Below are 20123 nucleotides of genomic sequence, written 5' to 3'. Positions count from 1 at the left end.
GTAAACAAGCTTGTCGATCGGTTGAGTGTTTGTTTTACTCCAAATATTCACAAAAATGTTGCAAAGAGCACCAAAATTAAAAAGTACAATAAGAGCCAAAGCAAAGAACAACATTAACGTTGGACGGGCGTCAGAAGCGATGGTAGGTCGGTGTTTAGTTGTCTATTTGTTATGTTCGTGGTTAGCGTTAGCTCGCTGCTTAACAACAGTGATATTTTCCTTTGTTTTCAGATTGAACTGCTATTTTTCCTTCTGTTTTCATATTAAACTTCTATTTTTCCTTCTGTTTTCAGATTAAGCAGCTATTTTTCCTTCTGTTTTCAGATTAAGCTGCTATTTTCCTTCTATTTTCATATTGAACTGATACTTTTCCTTCTGTTTTCATATTGAACTGATATTTTTCCTTCTGTTTTCATATTGAACTGATATTTTTCCTTCTGTTTTCAGATTGAACTGATATTTTTCCTTCTGTTTTCAGATTGAATTTATATTTTTCTTTCTGTTTTCATATTGAACTGCTATTTTTCCTTCTTTTTTCAGATTGAACTGATATTTTTCCTTCTGTTTTCATATTGAACTGATATTTTTCCTTCTGTTTTCAGGTTGAACTGCTAACGCTATTGTTCTTGAACAGCCTTGCCGAAGAGGCGAGGGCCAAAGCGTTTGAAGAAAAGTCCACAACGATCAGAGCTCAGCATGTCAAAGCAATTTCTAAGGTAATTTCACTTTAGCTCAAATCTTATTACCCTCCATCACTTTTATATCATTTTGTGTGACAATAGTCTCTCAAATGCCAAAACATGCAAATGTAGGAAACTTTTTTTTTTTTCCAAATAATCATTAAATCATCCAAATTATGAAAATGTGTCATGTCCTTAAACTTCCATTACTGTCACCACTGTTTCATCAGTTTATAGCTTTAATGACTCACTTTATTATCAACAAAGATTAAACACATGTTTAAGTTCCTGTAGTTTCTGAAATTGAGGCATTTACTACTCATAATAATAGTTATGGTCATTAATAATGACCGAGTGAGAATGGCATTGAAATGTCCTTGACTGATGGTCAGCATGACATTTCTCAAGTCAAGTCCATTTAGCCTGAAATTGCCTGTTTGTCTATAGTCGACTATATTAAGATTACTTTGTTGTGCGATAAAGATAATGTGAAAATGCAGCAGACCACTGAGCAAAAACAGGTAATTGTCAACTCAGTCTGTCAACAGCTTGTCCATAACACTGAAATATAAACATTGTAAGCAGTTCTTAATTCAGAAAACGCTGAAAACGTGATTTACAAACCTGTTAGCTGTGATCACATCCAAATGTGGAAGATTCATAAATCCTACAACTCTTTTCCAGATTATGCTCTGTTTCAGTCTGCATCGAGCTAACAGGCATTCATTTCTGAGGGAATTTCAAATATTTCCAAAAACAAGCCTTACAAATAATGGACCACCATCTTTATTTCTTTCTCACCGGACATTATTCGTCTTGGATTGATGAGGCATTTTCCATTTTCAAAGAAATCCATTTCCTCATGTTGAACATTGTGTTTATATTTCACATAATTATTGACAAACAAAGCTACGTGAAAATGAGAATTGATATTTTTCAATAGGTGAACACTGACAATTTTTTTACATTTATTCTTGGGATGTCTTTCAACGACGGTTTTTCACATTGAGAATGCTTGCACAGTTTTAACACAGATGCTCTGTGCCTTTTGTCTCTGTTCCAGCAGTTTCACATGCCCTATGATTAACATCCTCTTTAGAAAACAAAGCAAAGAAAAACAATGTCAGAAATTTTAGAAATAGTTTTAGACATGGCTTCCATCTTGGTTCCTATAATAAGAATTAACAAGACTCAACTGTTGATCTATTTGATTTAATTATGTTTAAATTCAGTCAAATGCAGACATGACCAGACTGAAGGATGCATTTTCTTTTCTCATTTTGTCTTGCACGTGGGCTGACAGCAGTTTTCTTTGTCTTTACAGAAAGTGCTGAAAAAGGCAAGAGGATGAAGCTAAAGAGGACTGTCTGTTTGCTTACTATTATTGCAGAAGACAGTGATGCTGCCTTTGCTTTGTCATGTTCTGTTTTTCTTCTGAAATATGTTTTGCAATTTCCTTACATTGAAAAAAAACTGTATAATTGCCTGTCACGTTTTTTTTTTTCTTCAATAAATTCTTGTGAATTTTTTTTTCAGTCTTATAACCTTAGTTAAAAATGCAAAAACAATAGGAATTCATGAACACATCAATGGTTACAGCAGCCTCCAGGTCTAAATTGATGTTCTAAAGCTGTATTTGTAATAATTGAATGCAAGAATGAACTCTCAAACCTGTTGAAACTTACATCAACTACTTTTTTTTATATAAGTGAAAAGTAAATATTTTCCTACACTTTGGGTTTGTAGCTAATTCTCTGTATGAGTTAAACATCTGTCAGCTCCTGTTTTGTTCTCCTATCGTCTGTTCTGGTCTGTTGTCTTCAGCTACATGCTTCACAGCCTCTTCAAATTCCTCACTTCTTCACACCACAGAGATTATCTGCGCTCTCAGATGATATCCTGCTCAGTCCTTATCATCACGGGGTTCTTCACAGCCAGACATCGGCCTCAAAAAGGGAGGTCAAAAGTTATGTTGTGAAAAAAAAATCAAGCAGTCTACTGCAAAATATGAACTGAATTATTCTGTAAATAGCGACGTCTGCTCTCCCGAAGCCTTGACGACAGATTGTAAACCAAAAGCAGTTTCTGGTTTATATTATGCCTTAAAAAAAAGGGTTGTTTTTCCGAGTGTGTCTAAATACAGCAGGAAAAAGAACTGAAGGTTCATTTACCACGCCTGTATGGAAAAAAATGGTTTAATGTAAAAATGATTACAAGGTTTGAGTCCATGTGTTTTAGATTGGTCTGCAGCTTGCACTTGGTTTTTCTGCCACCTTTGCTTGATGTTGTCCATCTTTATACTTCCCTGACTCTTTCTTTCTGGCAGTTCAGACATTCCTTGGCCTATTGTGGTTATTTTTCCGAAGAATCTGATCTGGCACCCCAGTGAGCATCACCTTGTTGTGTTTATGTTCCCAGTCAGATTTATGGAGGCGTTGGTGGATTTGCAGATCGTTCTACACCTTTCCAGGGCTGGTTTGTCCTGCTTTTCTCCTGGCGATTCAAATATTTTTATATGGAGTCTCTAATCTGATTAGACATCTGCAAAGATTTTTAGAGCTAAAGCAAACTATTTTAGCTGCATGATCTTTGTCTCCTGCCTCTGCATGCAGTATCATTAGTTAGCAGTAATTGGCTTAAACATTTTCACACTCGTGTTTGAAATTCACAGTTTGCATCTACAGATTCATTGGGTGTAGGTTAACAAATGATAAATCTGCAGCATTTGGTTGCACACCCAGAGGATCCCCTTGGGTGATATGTCAACAGATCACGGTTTCCTCTGATTAATTTAAAAGACAGCCTTTTCTGCTGTTCTATGTAGTCCCTTATTGCTTTAAGGGACTCCAATTAAAGGCAGACCAGAAAACACTTTCCAGCTTCTCCTTTTGGCTGCATCTTCTTAAATCCCCTTTTCAAGATAAATCAGCTCCAGTTTAAAGCCCCGTTGCAAATCTCTTGCTGATTCCTCTGCTGACATTTTTCCAGACTAGCACAGAAGTAAAAAAGTTGTTCTGTGATTTTAACAAAGAACACATGTTTTTTACCGTGCTCCCATTTCTCTTTGAGATGATCTGGAGAAATGGCATCATTTGCAAAAAGATGATGCTATAAGAACTGACAGACTCTGGGAAGATTAAGGGCCAAAGCACAGAATTGTGAATAAAGGAAAGAAATACCCAGACAGTGATTCTGCATGGTAGAGGAGTTTGTGCTTGTTTGGGAGAAGAACCACAGCGTTCTCAAAACAGTTGATAATATACACTGGGATGCCAAACGACAAAACTCCTGAAGGACGTTCACTTTCATTGCCATCCAGTGTTTTTCATGGGAAACAAATCCCCTCTAATAAACCCTCCAGGTCTCTCATTTTGGTTTCTCACTGGGAGGTAGACACATCATTCTTTAGCTTTGGTTTTCATTTCATGAACCCATGTCTTCATGGAAAAAACAGAATGCCAGCTTATGGCTTGTGTCAACGTTTGTTTGTTTGCTTGTTTAGGTTTTCCTTAAATTAAAACTTGCTCCAGCACTGTGATGTCATTTGATTTCCAGGAAAGGAAATTTAAAGGCTTGTATTGATGTAGTGATGAATGACTTACAAACCACAGTCGTGTATTTTTTTTTTTTTTATATTAAAATAAAAGCGAGTAAGCAGATATTTTGTTTTCATTGTCACATTCTTGCAATGAGAGGCAAGATCTGCCAATGATTGGAACATGGAGACGCTTGAAGCTTGAGTTGTTGAGTTTCTTCACACACTATGAAGAAGTTGGCAGATTGTTAGCATAATATTCCCTCCTTCTTCTTTGGATGCTGCACCAAAAGTAAATCCAAAGGGAAGCCTGCAATTTTAATTCTAGCTTTAGGGGGCCAAAACTACCCCGTTAGGCAAAGAAAACATTGTGATTTGACTTAAAACATGTATTTTTACAACATGAACCCCACTGCTTTAAAACCAAGACCTTAAAAGTTTCCTTTTTTTTATGAGTAGAGCACAAATTGGCAAAATGAGATGCTTTATGGATGAGCTGAGGTGAATATTTCATTTTGGTTTAGGTGAATGATGTGCTGCATAGAGCATGCAGGACATCATGCAAAGCAGCGTTCATATGACTGCTTCATGTTTTGGTCATAAACAAATCTACTCCTCTCCTGGGTGATATCAAGACATTTCCTTGGCTGTAATGCACGCGTGGAAGTAGCTTCTATTTGCTGGAGGTATCAGGTTTTGTACTGTGGATGTAACAGGGATTGACGTCCACTTTAGATGTCACAGAGATACAATTCCCTGATGAATTTGATGAAATTCCATCCTGAAAGACAAGCTATGGAGACAGTTTTTTTTTTTTTTTTTTTTGTATGGAGACAAAATGAATGTCAACTTGAGAAAACAAATAAGCAGAGAGTATGTAACAGATGAGGATGAATGTTCACAGGAGCTGATTCATCATTTGGAAAGCGTGCTGCTATTAGTCATTTTGTGTTCTGGTTTAGACCAAAAGACACTGGAGACGTGGTAATGGATTAGGAGGAGGGTTTTAAGAGAGAGAGAGAGAAAGAGCGAGAGAGGTAGAGGAGAGTGGGAGTGTGAACTTGAGGGGGGAAAAGTCCGCAGCAGCTTACCCAAACTTTATATTACATGCAGACTGCGATTATCATCTGATGGTTTCTCCTCTGTTTGCATTCTTCTTGTCATTCTGGCAGCTCGAGTGACCTCATGGAATGCACATGGGATTTTACCTCAAGTAAATATCTCTGCACTCAGCTGCCGCGTTACCCAGGCTGGAGCCTTTATGTGGGTCCTTCTGAATGACTCCTGCAGAGAAATGCATTAACTTTATTTTAAAATGTAAGTCATGGGACTTTAAAGCGAGTCATCTTTGCAGACTGGATGAATGCCACGCTGAGGGTGAAGGAAAATGCAGATACCATCACTAATTTGGATTCTACATATAATGAATCTTTCAGAAAGTCAAGACAGCACAAATATCCTAAGATACAAACGTAAGTATTCAAGTATGACTTGCCAAGCCTGATTTTTCAGTACAGCTACAAGGTGTTGTTTTATTTCTTTCAGAAGATAACAGAAAGTGGACAGATACTATATAAAGAAACAATAAGTGTGTCCTTTCAACTTTCAGGGAATAACTTCTTAGATTTCCACTGGATTTTTACGTCTGCACACTAAAAATTGCAAAGCTGTGACCTTCACTCATAAAAGCACAAGTTGCATCAAAATTAGCATGCTTTAAATGGAGCAAAGAATACCAAACACTGTATTATATTGTGCAATAACACGAAAAGTTAAAAAATGTTTTTATAGTTGGACTCAATCAGGCACAACCCCTTCAGTTCTTCATGCAGACACACATAAATATGTAAATGTCACTCCTTTATTGGCCTTAAATCCCTGACAGGTAGTTCTTCAGTGAGCACTGTTTGCCAGGCAGGATGTGTGACATGTTCAACCCTGAATGGCTGCCTGTCCTGTAAACCTCGCCTTTTTTTCCACCTGGAGCTCGATGGGATGCGGCAGAAGGGGACATGTCTATCCTCCTGTCCTCATGGTCACTATGGCGTGCGCTTTCCACACATCAGCACCTGCACCAGTAAGTACAAATGAATACATGTTGGAGTTGTAGCATGACTATTTTTTTATATTTTGAAAGACTGAATGTAATAAATTAAGTCAAAGGTTTGTATGACGCGCTTTCATGATGAAGATTGTCAGGGGCTTTCAGAGATCTCTTACCAGTTGCTTTTTTGGGACATGATTGTACAAGATAATCTATATATTTAATAGAAAACAACCAATAAGTTTGTGCATGATTTTCAATTTATATGGAACCAACAAAGGGTCAAAAATGTGCATATAGCCACTTAGCTTAAAAACCCTTTAGAATACCACATACTGCTTTATCCATTCCACAGCAAGCATTGATGTGTGTTTTCTGCAGGATTAACACATAAGTTTGTATACATTTATACTTTTTGGAGTTATATTGAATAATTATAGGGTCGTCCTCCTCCTTCATAATATCATCCCCCTTATGCATTTATCGAATTTCAAAGGTAGCAAAATGGCTCCAAAACATGACACATTACATCGGTTACAGCAGCAGTTGGAAAAGCTAAATGCATCATCTTTACTGTTCTAAACATTGCTGCTGATCATTGTGGCCAAACAACTCATGTTGTATTTGGACCAGAACTTTTCTAGAGTCAGTCAGTCAGTCATTTTCTGAACCACTTCGTCCAATTAAGGGTCACAGGGAAGCTGGAGTCTACCCCAGCAATCATTGGGCAAGAGGCAGTGCACGTACAGCATGGGCAGGTCCACAGTCTATCACAGGGCCTTTTACAGAGTATTGATGTAAAATGCTGCAGACATAAACTGAATGTGAAGAAGGAACAGGGCTTCTGTCTGTGGCAGTGTAAAACTAGCTGTAATGATGAAAGTGATACTGGTGTTCCAGCAGCTTCCACCTCCTGGCAGGGCTTTTGCTTTGGTGGTTAAGAATTGAAAAAGCATACAAAAATGTTTGAAGTTATGCAGATTTAAAAGAAACTGGTGAAGAACTTGTTTACGTTTTAATATAAGCTAAACCACATGGTCACTCTGCACTGACCAAGGTTCATTCCCATTGGCCTGCAGAGTGCAAGACAGACTGCGCCTCCTGCTTCAGTGAAAATTTCTGCACACGTTGTCATCCGAGCCACTTCCTGTTCAGAGGCAGATGTGAAAACAGCTGTCCAAAAGGGCTGACAGCAAATATAGTTCTGCGAGAGTGCACAGGTAAAACATTATTCCCCAGCATCCACTTGATACATATTGCCCGCATGCATAACTGAGTTTTCAAGACAACACAAGCTGATATCTGTCTGTCTGTTTAGAGTGTCCTGCAGGCTGTGAGCTGTGTGTGAAGAGGAACATGTGCAAGAGATGTAGAGCAGATATGTACCATCTCAATGGTCAATGTTACCACACATGCCCAAAAGGGTTTGAACCAGATGGGGATCTAATGCAGTGTATCCCCCAAAGTGAGACTTCCTTCTAGACTTTTTCGATTAGTCTCTAATTGTTCCATTTCCATTAAAAAAAATTTTTTTTTTTGTTGTCTCCTCAAGTTCATTGTGAGGTTGGAGAGTGGACAAGTTGGAGTCAGTGTGCGCAGAAAAACATCACAAAACACTACAGAAGAGGAGAGGAGACGCGCACACGACAAGTCCTTCAGTCCCCTAGTGTCCATGGCGACCCCTGCCCACATGTGTCTGAGATCAGGAAATGTGCCATCAAAAAGAAAAACAGAGCTAAGCTGTAATGTTTGGAAGCATTCAAACCGGTACTCCTTCAAAAAGTTACTTAAAAATGTTGATCATATAAATGGCAAGAATATGCAGTGAAAACAGCAGATTATCTGAGACAGTTTCACAGAAATGAATACAGCTGAGTGAAATTTGCTTTTATATTTTATACATTGGTGTTTGAATGTAATGTTGCTTCAGCTTATTACTCTCTATAACTTTAAAGGGTTCCTGCATATATGTGAGATGTCATATTAGAAAGATCTTATTAAAAATCCAGTTTTTTTTATAGCCTCAGATTGAAAAATACATATTGTTCATTTCTGATAAAAATATTCTCAGATGCCTTGTGCTGTGATTTGGAGGTACAGATTTAATTTGACACACTGAGGTTGTGTAAAGACGTTTACAATGTTTAATATAATTCTTTAATATTGATTGTTTATTCTTAAAATATTTTCCAGTTCATGTCTTTCTGTCCAGGAACATTTTTTAACATGTCCTTTTTTTCCCCTCTAATGGTATGTTTCATTATCAAAATTGAGGGTCAGTGGACCCCGTCTGCTGTACATACTGTTGATCCCTTTGAGAGTTGTTTTTTTTTTTTTTTATATTATTGTATGAATAAAACTTCAAAAATGATTGAAATGTTATTCTTATGCACCTCTGAGTAGCAGAGCCAAAGGTTTGAAATTTAATTCTACACACAGGCAATGTTGAAGGAATTTATTTATTTATTTATCTATTTATTTATTCATGTATGTATGTATGTCTGTATGTATGTATGTATTTAGTTAGCAACATGCCTACCAGTCACTCAATACCGTAATTAAGAGGCTTGAGAGGTCAAAAGATCTCAGTCATTCCCAGCAAAAATGTACATTTTTTTATTGCAAAAAAGACAACAATTCCTAAAACATGACAATATGAGCAAAAATGCCTCAAAGAGCTCTAAACAACCCAAGTGAGACATAAGATGGTTGGAATATGATGCTACATCAGTGAAAAAAATTTAAATGACCACAAGGAGACTAAATGAAAAGGAAGAGAAGTAAAAACAATGAAAATGTGACAGTTTTTAATTAGACATTTCAAAGAGATGTAAAAACAAACAACCAAGTTAACACAAAGACAACGAAGCGATACAAATTTATGATAAAAAAAGAAAAAAATCAAAACAATGTACAAAAAGCTAAACTACAACAGAAGACACAAAACGTCTGTAAAATTAAACCAGAGATGCATCAGAATCACTAAACTTGTTTGTGTTTTTATATCTTGATTTTTTTTCTCCAAATAAAACAGAACATTACATATTATCCAGCAGATTTACGAGGATTAGTTCATTTAAATATAAAATAATAATCATTTTAGTCCTTATGAAAATAAATCAGACGCTGGATAGTGAATCACGTAAGAGCCACAGTGCGCAGCTGCGTTAGATCGACACAACATGCTGACATGTCTGAGGTCAATCCAGGCGCTCTGAAGTCAGCTTGAGGTTGGACTGCCACTCCGAGCAGGGCTCAAATAACGCAGTAACGTAGTTATTGCTGGACATGTTATTCAACAACCAAATATGAAAGCGGCTGTATAAATATCTCCATCCCCACTTCAGCTGAGGACGCTTTCAGAGGCCTTCTGTGTGCAGGTGAGCATATTCAGAGAAACTAAATGACTAAGTGGCGCATTACTAGCTAAGAGGTTAAAAATATGCTAGGGAATTTCTCCATTTAACATAGAATAAAGGAAGTGTATGTCCTCAGTTGGTTGCTAATCTACATTTAATGATACTTAGAATGAGCAGATGAGTATTCAGCATCGTTGCACAGTTTACAACAACAGTTTATTCAATTTGCAAGTTAGCTGACGTTAGCTTACCAGCAAGCTAATTGAGGTGGGTCCAGTCAAACAGGGAAGGGCCTTTGTTATTTCATTTTATAAGAATAAAGTTATGTAGGAAAAACCAAAAATGCTCATCGTGACTTGAAAGTTAACATATGCACTTGGTAAACCAGATTTAAAAAAAAAAAAAATCAATTTATTGATTTTGGTCAAACATATTACTTATTATTGCTTTTGAAAGAGGGCGTGACTGGGTTGCCAGATCATGTGACAGTATCAAGCTACTAGCTTTATGGGGCGAAAAATAGAAAAGAAAGCTAAGAGCCCCTTGAACTAGCAACTCCGTTTATTAAAAGGGACACAGCGAGAGAGAGAAACAAAGGAAAACAAAAGTTAACCTTTTTTATATGCAAAACATAATAATGATGAAGACAGCATTAGTTATCCATAAGTAAACCTGATATATCAGCAGCAAAGTGTCTGAATTTGTTCCACTACTTTATTTATAGAAAAAAAAAAGCTATTTTCATATATGTATATCTAAATATGTTCCAAACTGCCTGATGTCCAGAAAAAGTCAGTCAGTAAATTAATGACAAGAGCAAAAAGAGTAACATATAAGATGCAGGCTGTTTTTAATGTTTAAAACCCAAAAACAAGTCAGTAAACAATATATTCCTCTTACGTTTATCTGTAGTAGCATCTAATCATGTTTGGCATATATTTCATACCTAATGAATAAGCACATTTTCTATGTTCAAATTGACTGTGTTTCTCATTATCTCTTTTTTATTTGTAGTATATGTTTCCCACTTATTCCCTGATATTGTTAGCAAAGTAGCCAAAGAAACTCACTCACAGTTGTATTTTAGTCTTGCTGACTGTTAAGATGTTTAGTCAAGTGTAGTAGAGGGTCACACAAGTATGCCTTAGGAAAAAACCCTGAACAAGGTCCTTCTGACTACCAACATTTAATGACACCGAATTGTGTTCCCATGTTGTTGTCACTGCACCTTCTAAGTGGTTTGGTATATAAATGCCCAACTGTGCATTAAGCTATCTGTTTCTTTTAAGTCTTCGTTTCTTTGTGTGTGCAGCATGGCAGGCTGTGGAGAAGTGGACTTTTCAGTGAATGCCTCTGCTCCCTCCAAACTCATAGAAGAAGCCAGAGAGGATTCTTCCAGCTCCACCACCCCAGAGTGTGCCATCTGCCTTCAGAGCTGCATTCATCCTGTACGTCTCCCATGTTGCCATGTCTTCTGTTTCCTTTGTGTGAAAGGTGCCTCGTGGCACAGCAAGCGCTGTGCTCTGTGCCGACAGGAAATCCCAGAGGACTTCCTGGAGCGGCCCGTCCTCCTTTCTCCTGAAGAACTGAAGGCAGCAGCTGCAGGGCTGAGCCGAAGTGGGAGCGAGTCCCGGGGAGACTATGCGTGGTACTATGAGGGGCGCAATGGCTGGTGGCAGTATGACGAGAGGACCAGCAGAGAATTAGAAGAGGCGTTTGTGAAGGGCAGGAAGAGCACAGAGATGCTCATTGCTGGGTTTCTTTACGTTGCTGATCTGGAAAACATGGTGCAGTATCGCAGGAATGAGCACGGACGCAGACGTAAGATAAAGAGGGACGTTGTAGATATTCCTAAGAAGGGGGTGGCAGGACTGAGGTTAGAAGCTGAACCCGTCCCCGTCCCTGCTTTACCAGCTGTTCCTTCATCAACAGCAGAACGCATCAACTCAGCTGATGGATCAGACTCTGCAGGCCAGCCACAGTCTTCACCTTTTGGGATTATGGTGTCTCTCCCCCCTGTTAGGCCCCAAACCCTTCTCGGACGCCATCTCCCCAGTCCTCTGTCTCAATCCCCTTCGCCTTTGGAACAGTCATTCTCCCAACTCCTGATCAGCCAGCCAGAGGGGGAAGAAGTGGAAGGATATGGCGAGATGCAAACATATGGGTTTGCATCCGGAAGCAGTGAGAGTGAAGAGGAGAGAGAGTGTGAGCGAGGGACAGAAGGATCGGTGGAGCAAAGAAGAACAAGGCAAAGACCACAAAGAGAGAGCCAGCCAACCAGAATCCCTCCAAGAGGCAGGCCTGCTAGCTCTGCTCTCAACCTCCGCTCTCGCAGTCCTGACGGCCAGTGTACTGTGACAGAAGTGTGACCGGACTGGGACGTAAAGATTACAGGTCTCAAACTTTCTGAAGTGCAAAAAAAGTTAGAAACCAATGTGCATCTTAAAGATCCCTTGAAAGTAAAAAATACCTCTTGTGTTGTTATTTCCACTCACGTGCCAAATTTGTCTCGGTGGATAAATCAAACATCACTGTTGGGTTTGTTATTTTTCTTTAGTTTTGTTTTTTTAGACTACTCATGTCAACTTAAATCGCTCAATTTTAAAGAACATAAGCAGTAAAAGTGGTCACAGCTGTTTAGTTATTTAAACCGTTTCACCTCAGTGCTTCTCTCAGCAGCAATAATATTACTGCCATTATTATTGTTTTAAGAACAATAAATGGTGAAATCTGATTTTTGCCAGAGAGGACACACACATAGGTTATTGATAAATGTTGGAGCATCAATTTGTAGATTAAACTTTGTTCACAGATATAAAATTGCATTTCTTTTTTTGGTCACAGTCAGTCAGAAGTTGCTTCCTCAGTTTGGAGAGCAGAAACCACTCAATAATAACACAAACCTGTACAAAGAACAGGGCAGCAGCAGACCAGCAACTTTTATAGTCTGCAAGGTAAAATAACCGAGTTTCCTCCATGCATTGGCCGTTACCAAATGCAAAGCATGTACTGGCAATGTGAAGTGGTTTTTAAATGATTTTTGTTGCTTTGGTTACCTTGCTGGTCTGAGACTTTGCTTTTATGAGGGCTTACTCTTTACTCTAACTCAGTAATGCTGATCTCACACACACCACAAGCCGGTGATAACATCATTTCCACATCTACTTATGGCCCCAAATTGGCCCTCTGTGGCTGTGTCCCTGCGTCAGTGTGGAAACACATCTGCATGGTAAATGTCCAAAACCACCATCTGTCATTGCCTTTAAATCAGCTGTGTCAGGGTAATGCAGCCTTTTTTTTCAGAGATTCTTTGATCTCAGATCTCTTGAGTTCATTGATCTGACTGTTACTTTCCAAATCTTATTTTTCATCTTTAAAGAAAACAAGAAAAAAAAAATCAGACTTAAATGTAGCACATTTAATGCAGTTTTTAATGCTTTTGTTTTTTCCTTCCTGGTCACTTTTTTTTTTAAAAGTAACTTAATCAGGATGTAACCAGTGACTATTTAATTTGTGTTTTATGTGTATATACAGTATATGTGCATTTACGAAGGCAGAATGACGCCGTATTCCCCGAGTTTTAACGTCTAAGTCTTGTTAGATAATTTATGTTTGTGTCGTGAGTAGCACCGAATGGTGACAAGCTACTGGCAGATCCACTGGAAAGTATGGGTTTATATGTAGAGAGACACATTTGGATTTCTATTTCTTGTCACGGTATTGTCAACAAGGCTGTGACGCCTGTGTGTGGATGAGCTCAGACTGTTTTCACAAGCTATGTATTTCACTTTTGCTTCAGCCGCTGTTTTTGCCATCACTTTCTCACTGTTTGTCTCTCACTGTGTGAACAACCTAGAACTCATTTTTCTCTGTGTGGTGTTGCTTTTGTGTTTTGTCAAATGATTAAAATTGTTTATGATTTAAAAATCACTTGCTGACATATTGATTTGTGTTTTATTTCATTATGTGCTTGAAAGTTTTGTTTATTAAGACAGTGAAATGATCAAAGTTCTGTTACCTGGCCCTTAGGAGACGGCAAGGGCAGAACTGGTCTTTTGTGGATTAGTGCAGTGTGCATTAACAGTCCACAGGGTGTAGCTGTTGCACAGGTTAAGACATTTACTTGTTAAAACCACCTTTTGATCTGAACCTTTAACAATTTAAATGTCCACTTATTTTGAGTAGGCCTGCCAATAGATGAAACAGTAAAAAAAAAAAAAAAAAAAAAGCAGTTCTTTTGGGTTTTTTTGCGCACAAACTTGCCAAATTGTTGGGCTGCATTTTTAGCAGGAGCACACTTTCTATCCATCCATACTGTGTTTAAACATGAAGGTAAGAATTTATCAAATGCCTTTTTCCAAGTTACCGTATCAGCACATTCTAAACCTTTTATTTTAGTTTCCTCTTGTAGAATGTGCTGTAGACAAAAATATGATCGGTGGAATATTTTTTGTGTGCATTATATTGTAAATAGTTTTTTTGTTTTGTTTTGTTTTGTTTTTTCTTTTAGCAAAACTAAAAAAGGCAGCTCTTGTGGTGCAAGAAATAGAATTGCTATAAAGCTCCACTCCTGAAGCTGTTGACATGCTGCATTTGCCAAGTTAAGGAAAAGCACAAGCTCAGTGTGTAGTCGGTCTGTGACTTGAATAGGAATCATGGTTTAATGGGCCAGACTTCAGCCACTTTCTTTGGAGAGTCTCCATAGAACTGTGTTTGCAGCATATTCAGTAATCATGATGACCAAATGATGTGTTTCTCTTTTTGGTGTCATTTACATCAGCAGCCTGTTCAACAGACTATAAATTAAATTTGTGATTGATACAGTTAAAATACATTTCAATAGATTTGGAACAGGGTGGGGTTAGTTGTTTTATACTAATTTTTTTTTTTTTTTCGTCTTTTGCATTTGTGTGACATTCAGTGTTAAAATAAAAAAGTGCCATATAAATAAAGTTTGCTTGATTAGAAAATACCACAATCTTCATTAATGCCTGTCTTCATTCTAAGTTTATGTATTTAGAACGTATAAATACTGTTTTAGCCAACACAGACATATATTTTGAATTGATAAATTATTAAACTCAACACAATTTGGTTTGTTTTTAGAAATATTTCTGTTGTTTTAAAGATCCTTGTCATTATATGCACAAAAGTGATCAAATATATTAGTTGTGAAAGCACAAAAGTATGAAGAAACATGGTGGTAGAAGGATTACAGGGGAGTCACTCCGCAGCAATAGCAGGAAAGGCAAATACAGAAAGTATATTGAATAAATGGTCTAAAAATTGGGCGATCATGACAATCAGTCAAAGCATACAGTCAAAACAAATTGTGGATTTTGTTCTAAGTAACACCTGACAAAACACTGAAACGTCAACTGTAGTTTGACATTGAGCAAAGACACCACATATGTACGTGAATCTACAAAACAATGTCTGTACAAAATGAATGCCGTGGTTTTTACATATGTATATACTTAAGTGCAAAAATGTCTATCGAGCCCACAAGGATTATGTCTAACAAATCCCAGTGTTTATTGGTCACACTATTTTTAACCCTTTAACTTTCACACTCACAAAAAGGCCAGAGAATTTTTTTTTTCTCTGTGTTTTTCTGTTTGTTTTGGTCAAGAATAAACAGAAAAAATGTTGTCTGGCAAATGGTTGAGATGTTAAAAAGAAGAAGTTAATAATAATGTGAACAGTGTAACACAGAAATGACTAAAATTTGAAACAGTAGTGTCATTAAAAAAAACAAAAAAACAAAACACTTAGTTTGGGGTTTTACATACTCAAACCAATTAGCAGAGATGGGTTGGGCAGGTTTAGTCCCAAAAGAAATTTGTAGAAGTGACAGCAAATTTGACTCTACCAAATGACGGACAAGGACCTTAAAGGGTAATTTAGACAAAACATTATTTTATTCATCATTAGAATAATTCACAGAATTTTTTTTTTACTGATTTAAACATCTATTGATGATCAAACATATGAATGAAACAAATATAGTTATGCATTCCCCTTTTCCCTGCACGGGAGTTAGGGTTAAGGTTAGGATTAGGGGTTAACTCTAATCCCAACAGATGGTAACAAAGAAAATGGCACCTTTCACCACACACTCATTAAAGTTATGCAACATTTTATTGCAAAACAGTAAATAATGTTTTTTTTTTTTGTTGTTTTTTTTTTAAAGTATGCTAGTCCTTTCTTATCGACCGGTATTTCCAGTCCTCCACCACCTTTAACTCCTCTTCCATGACTGGAATAGTATTTGGCTTTTCCTTACTTTTTTCTTCTTCTGTGGACAAAACTGTTGACATAGTGCTGGCACAGGAATGCTCAGCTACAAACTTGGAACATTAGTTTCTGACCACACACACACACACACACACACACACACACACACACACACACACACACACACACACACACACACACACACACACAAATACTCCCTTTCATGTTCCAACGGTTATATAAAAATAATGATTACAGCTGATTTAATTAAATAAGTGAACATGGCGCCCTATTTTAAACCTCCACAGCAATGCCTGAGGACGTATCTGTGTGAATATGTGTAGCACAAACCAATATCCACGGTCCTGTTGTGCTTTCTAGTAACAATCAGACTGACAATCTTCCTAATTTGAGACATACATAAACCCATCATTAGCCTACTGTTTGATATTGATTTGGGCATAAAAGATGAAACATTTGACCTATCATGGCAGTCTAAAGCATGCTTACATTATTCATTTATAGCATATGTCATTAATCAGAAACTTCAACTTAGCAGATTGATTGATGTAATTGGGTATAAACTTGCTGCCCTGTTAAATAACTTTTGTAGTTTTATCTTTAGTCTAGTGCAGCAATTATAAAAAATGTTTTTTCCTATGGTAGTCAGCAACACATAATGTAGTGTTACATCAATAATCTGTTATGTAAAATGTAGGGCATCTCGCACCGTGCAACTGACACATTTCATGTGGCATGGAAACAGAGACTGTATTTAGATTTAATAAAAAAATGTGTGGCAAAGCATTTGGTGTGTGCAGTGAGGACACATAGGGACATAAGACACAAAACAACTTGAAGGACAAGGCTGATAATGCTGACAAAGAAATATGCTGAGCTGAAGATGCAGACAACCCAACTTAGTGTCTCATGCGTGCATGCATTATAAGAGGTGTAACCGCCTCTTGTCTGGGAATGCTGTATATGATATGGCCAAACAGTTTCTCAGCTAGACAGACAGACAGGAGACAACACTATATGTTTAAATATGTGCAACATATTCTGTCTGAATGCCTCCTGTAGCCTACTTCACGCAACAGAAAATATACCACCCTGTCTCCAGCACTTCCACAAATAGTTCTGTCACACTCGCATCTTTCACCACCCTGCGGTCCATAGCTGAGCATGTTAACGTGTGCACTGTTTGTTGTCTCATTTTTGTTGATCAAGATAGACTGGTTGTGTCCATCTAGTGAATGCTTGGTATTGTGCAATGATTTATGTGCAAGGGTTTTTTTTTTTTTTTAAGAAGCTGTTTTATTGGTGATCATTTTGATTGGTCAACATATTCTAATAACGCTGTGCATTGGTCCATTGCACTTTTTATGTGACCTCTGTGTTGCAGCTGTGCATGTTTTGTCTATTCATTTATGTACAGTATGTCATCTGTATTTCTTAGCATAACACAGAGATTCGCAGACAGGGTACCTCACTGTTGCAGGAGCCAGGAATGACTTCACTCCTACTGTAACTCTCATCAACCTAACATCATTAGAGCCTATCAAATGACATGCCACCCTAAGCCCGGTGCTACCGAACCATTTATATCAGCCACATATCAGGTTATTACTATGATGCCTAAAATCATAAAGTACAAGGTACACTGCATTTCTAAATACAGTTTGATGACCGCATAGTTTATTTTTGGTTTCTTTGTGCTCTTAAATGAAGTCTTCAGTATGCAAGATTCAGAAAATGGAACATGTATAGTTTTTTGTGTTTCATTCATTTTTAGCATGTGCGTTCTTTTAGGCTAAAAATATAGTGCCTTTCACAACCGTCTATGTTGTCATACAGCACTGATGTGAGATCAATTTAGTATTCAATAACTATATATCCTATTTGCCTTTTGCTAAATTAGAACTTTTGGTATGCAGGCGCTTGCTGGTGCCATGGAGACTGCCAAGAAGCATTCCTTCTGCCACCATAAAAATGTGCTCTGCTCCTGCTACCGATATCCTCTGATTACAAAAGCTTGACATTTCTTGACACATGGCAGAGAATTAGATCAGATGACCACTATAATGGATGGATGATAAACATAATGTTTCTTTCTGTTGTAGTCATGTGTCTAATGTCAACTTCCATAATTGTTAACAAACTCTAACTTATCAACTTATCTAAAGTTGTTTATGGAAGGGAAACATATCAAGAAGGAGATCAGAATTGTCACCGATGCCATCTTCAGCAGAAAAGAATTTTATTGACTTAAATCTAACTTTTATCAGCATATTCCTTCTAATGGAAAAATATATGCCATGGATGGATGGTGCATTAGTAAGCACTGTTACTTTTCAGCAAGAAGGTTCTTGGTTTGAATCTCAGCTCTCTCTGATGAGTTTGCATGTCCTCCTCTATTTGTGTTTGGATTCTCTTAGGCTAACTCCATCCAGCCTGTAAAAATGCATGATAGGTGGCCCTGAACAATGATTAGAGATGGATGTTTTTCTCTGTTGTCTGGGTTGCCCTTATGGTGGACTGGCGACCTGCCCAGAGTGTACCCCACATACCCAGAGGTAGCTGGGATGGGATAGGCTTTAGCAACCCCAAATAGGATTAAGTAGTATCAAAAAGAGATCTTAGCTGTCTGTGTGACTAGCATATTTTACTACAAGTATGGCAGAGCTGTCAGAGTATTACTGGAGAATGGTCCAATCTGTATTCTCATAAAATCTCATTTAATTTAAATAAATGGAAGTCATGTTGTTGTTTCCATTTCAGCTTGTCCCTCTGAAGGGGTCAGAACAGCGAATCATCACACAGGTGAAATGGAATCTCTTGCAAGTAACCGAGATATTCAGCTAATTTGAAACCTGAAAGGGACATATTCAAGACCATGTTTGCGACATCTTTAGAAATGAGGCCGTGATGAATGGTGATATGTGAAAAAGCAAATGAAAGCTGAACATAAAACTATAAACATATTGAAGGCAGACTAAAAGAGATGACACCAAACCAAACCAAAATGATGATGCGGATCCGCTGCTGCCCAATGGTAACCCTGGAGAATTTATACTGAGGGATTGAATTACAAATAAGTTGCAGGTGTAGCAAAGTGTAACCGAGAAACAAAAACATGAAGTAAATCCACCAGAATACAGAAAGCAAAGTCGCAGTGAATCTTCAGTTTGTAAAAACTCCATATCTTCCCATTCTCTGCCTTCTCCTTGTGCAGACTTCAGGATGTTTCTATGCTTTAACTGTCAGATCATCCCCCACAATCTTTTCTCAGTCCATTTTATAATCCCCAGAAATAAATTTGTAACGTATCTGTCAACTACATAAAATAACTACAAAATAATAACTTTCAATATTAAAACACATTTATCATCAACATAGTAACTCATAAATTCCACAACATATGACCATAAAAATAAACTCTGTGCATTTAGAATTGTTTTAATCAAACAACTTGAAAATCTCGCAATCAGGCTTATGAATAATTTATTCATCCATCTAAGGTCTATTTCCTTTCTCATTACCTGTTTCTCCATCACTTCCCCTTTTTTTTTTTTTTTTTTTTTTTTTTTTACTGTAACCCAGTCTGACATCTATGAGATGATCTCTGATGTAAATTCATTTTATTTACCATCATGAAAGTATTTAGAGTTTCTGTACTGTCCAGAATAAAATGGTGTTTGTCTTATTCCTGTTGAAAAAACACTGTGGGAACTAAATCACCTTTGCAGTAGATGCAACTATATGAGTAGTTGTGTGTGTGCTTCTCCATTTTTTTGAGGCAATGGGGTAAAGGCCAGCTGAGGGCCATGTAGTCATTCCCAGCTGACCACTCCATTGAGGCCAAATTAAAATTTGCCATTTGTCACACAATTAATAAACTACTATAGTCACCTCTGCCAAGCAACACCAGTTAATCCCACGAGAGCATGCAGTCCTTGTTTTGAAAGGCGACCCTTGTGGATCGCCTTTCAAAGAGGAGATATTTAGGCCATGTTCTATTTTAATTGAGAGGTCTGGAATGTTCAGTGCTTTAGCTCCTCCTGGTTGTCCTTAATGGTTCCATCTCTTGCACTGCTGCACTCATCATGGGTGCATTTGAGATGGCAGTTTCAATGGATGGATGCAGACGCACTGACAGTTTCGACAGGTGGACGAAGATGGAGCAAGCCAGATTGTGACACTAACGCCAATCTATCTAATGAGACGTTTTGTACCAGAACAAGCGGGTGAAAGATGGCTGTGTAGAG

General features: G+C 37.6%; 2 protein-coding genes across 2 annotated transcripts; both read left to right on the top strand.

Annotated features, from left to right (window-relative positions):
- Window positions 1–55: 55 nt before the first annotated feature.
- Window positions 56–8005, top strand: LOC306767210 (R-spondin-3-like; the record flags this gene model as incomplete). The annotated part of the gene is made up of 7 exons (XM_079255134.1): window positions 56–142; window positions 603–716; window positions 2505–2646; window positions 6101–6292; window positions 7339–7479; window positions 7578–7724; window positions 7812–8005. 7 exons carry the CDS (start codon window positions 56–58, stop codon window positions 8003–8005), a joined length of 1017 nt encoding a protein of 338 aa, XP_079111260.1.
- A 1500-nt stretch (window positions 8006–9505) lies between these two features.
- Window positions 9506–13673, top strand: rnf146 (ring finger protein 146). Its single transcript, XM_079255367.1, has 2 exons — window positions 9506–9639; window positions 10931–13673. The coding sequence occupies exon 2, from the start codon at window positions 10932–10934 to the stop codon at window positions 11985–11987; it is 1056 nt and encodes a 351-aa protein (XP_079111493.1). The 5' UTR covers window positions 9506–9639; window position 10931; the 3' UTR covers window positions 11988–13673.
- Window positions 13674–20123: the final 6450 nt, after the last annotated feature.

The sequence above is a fragment of the Telmatherina bonti genome, assembly GCF_933228915.1.
Source record: "Telmatherina bonti genome assembly, chromosome: 16".
Classification (NCBI taxonomy): Eukaryota; Metazoa; Chordata; class Actinopteri; order Atheriniformes; family Telmatherinidae; genus Telmatherina; species Telmatherina bonti.
This window is presented reverse-complemented; position numbering and strand designations above follow the sequence as displayed.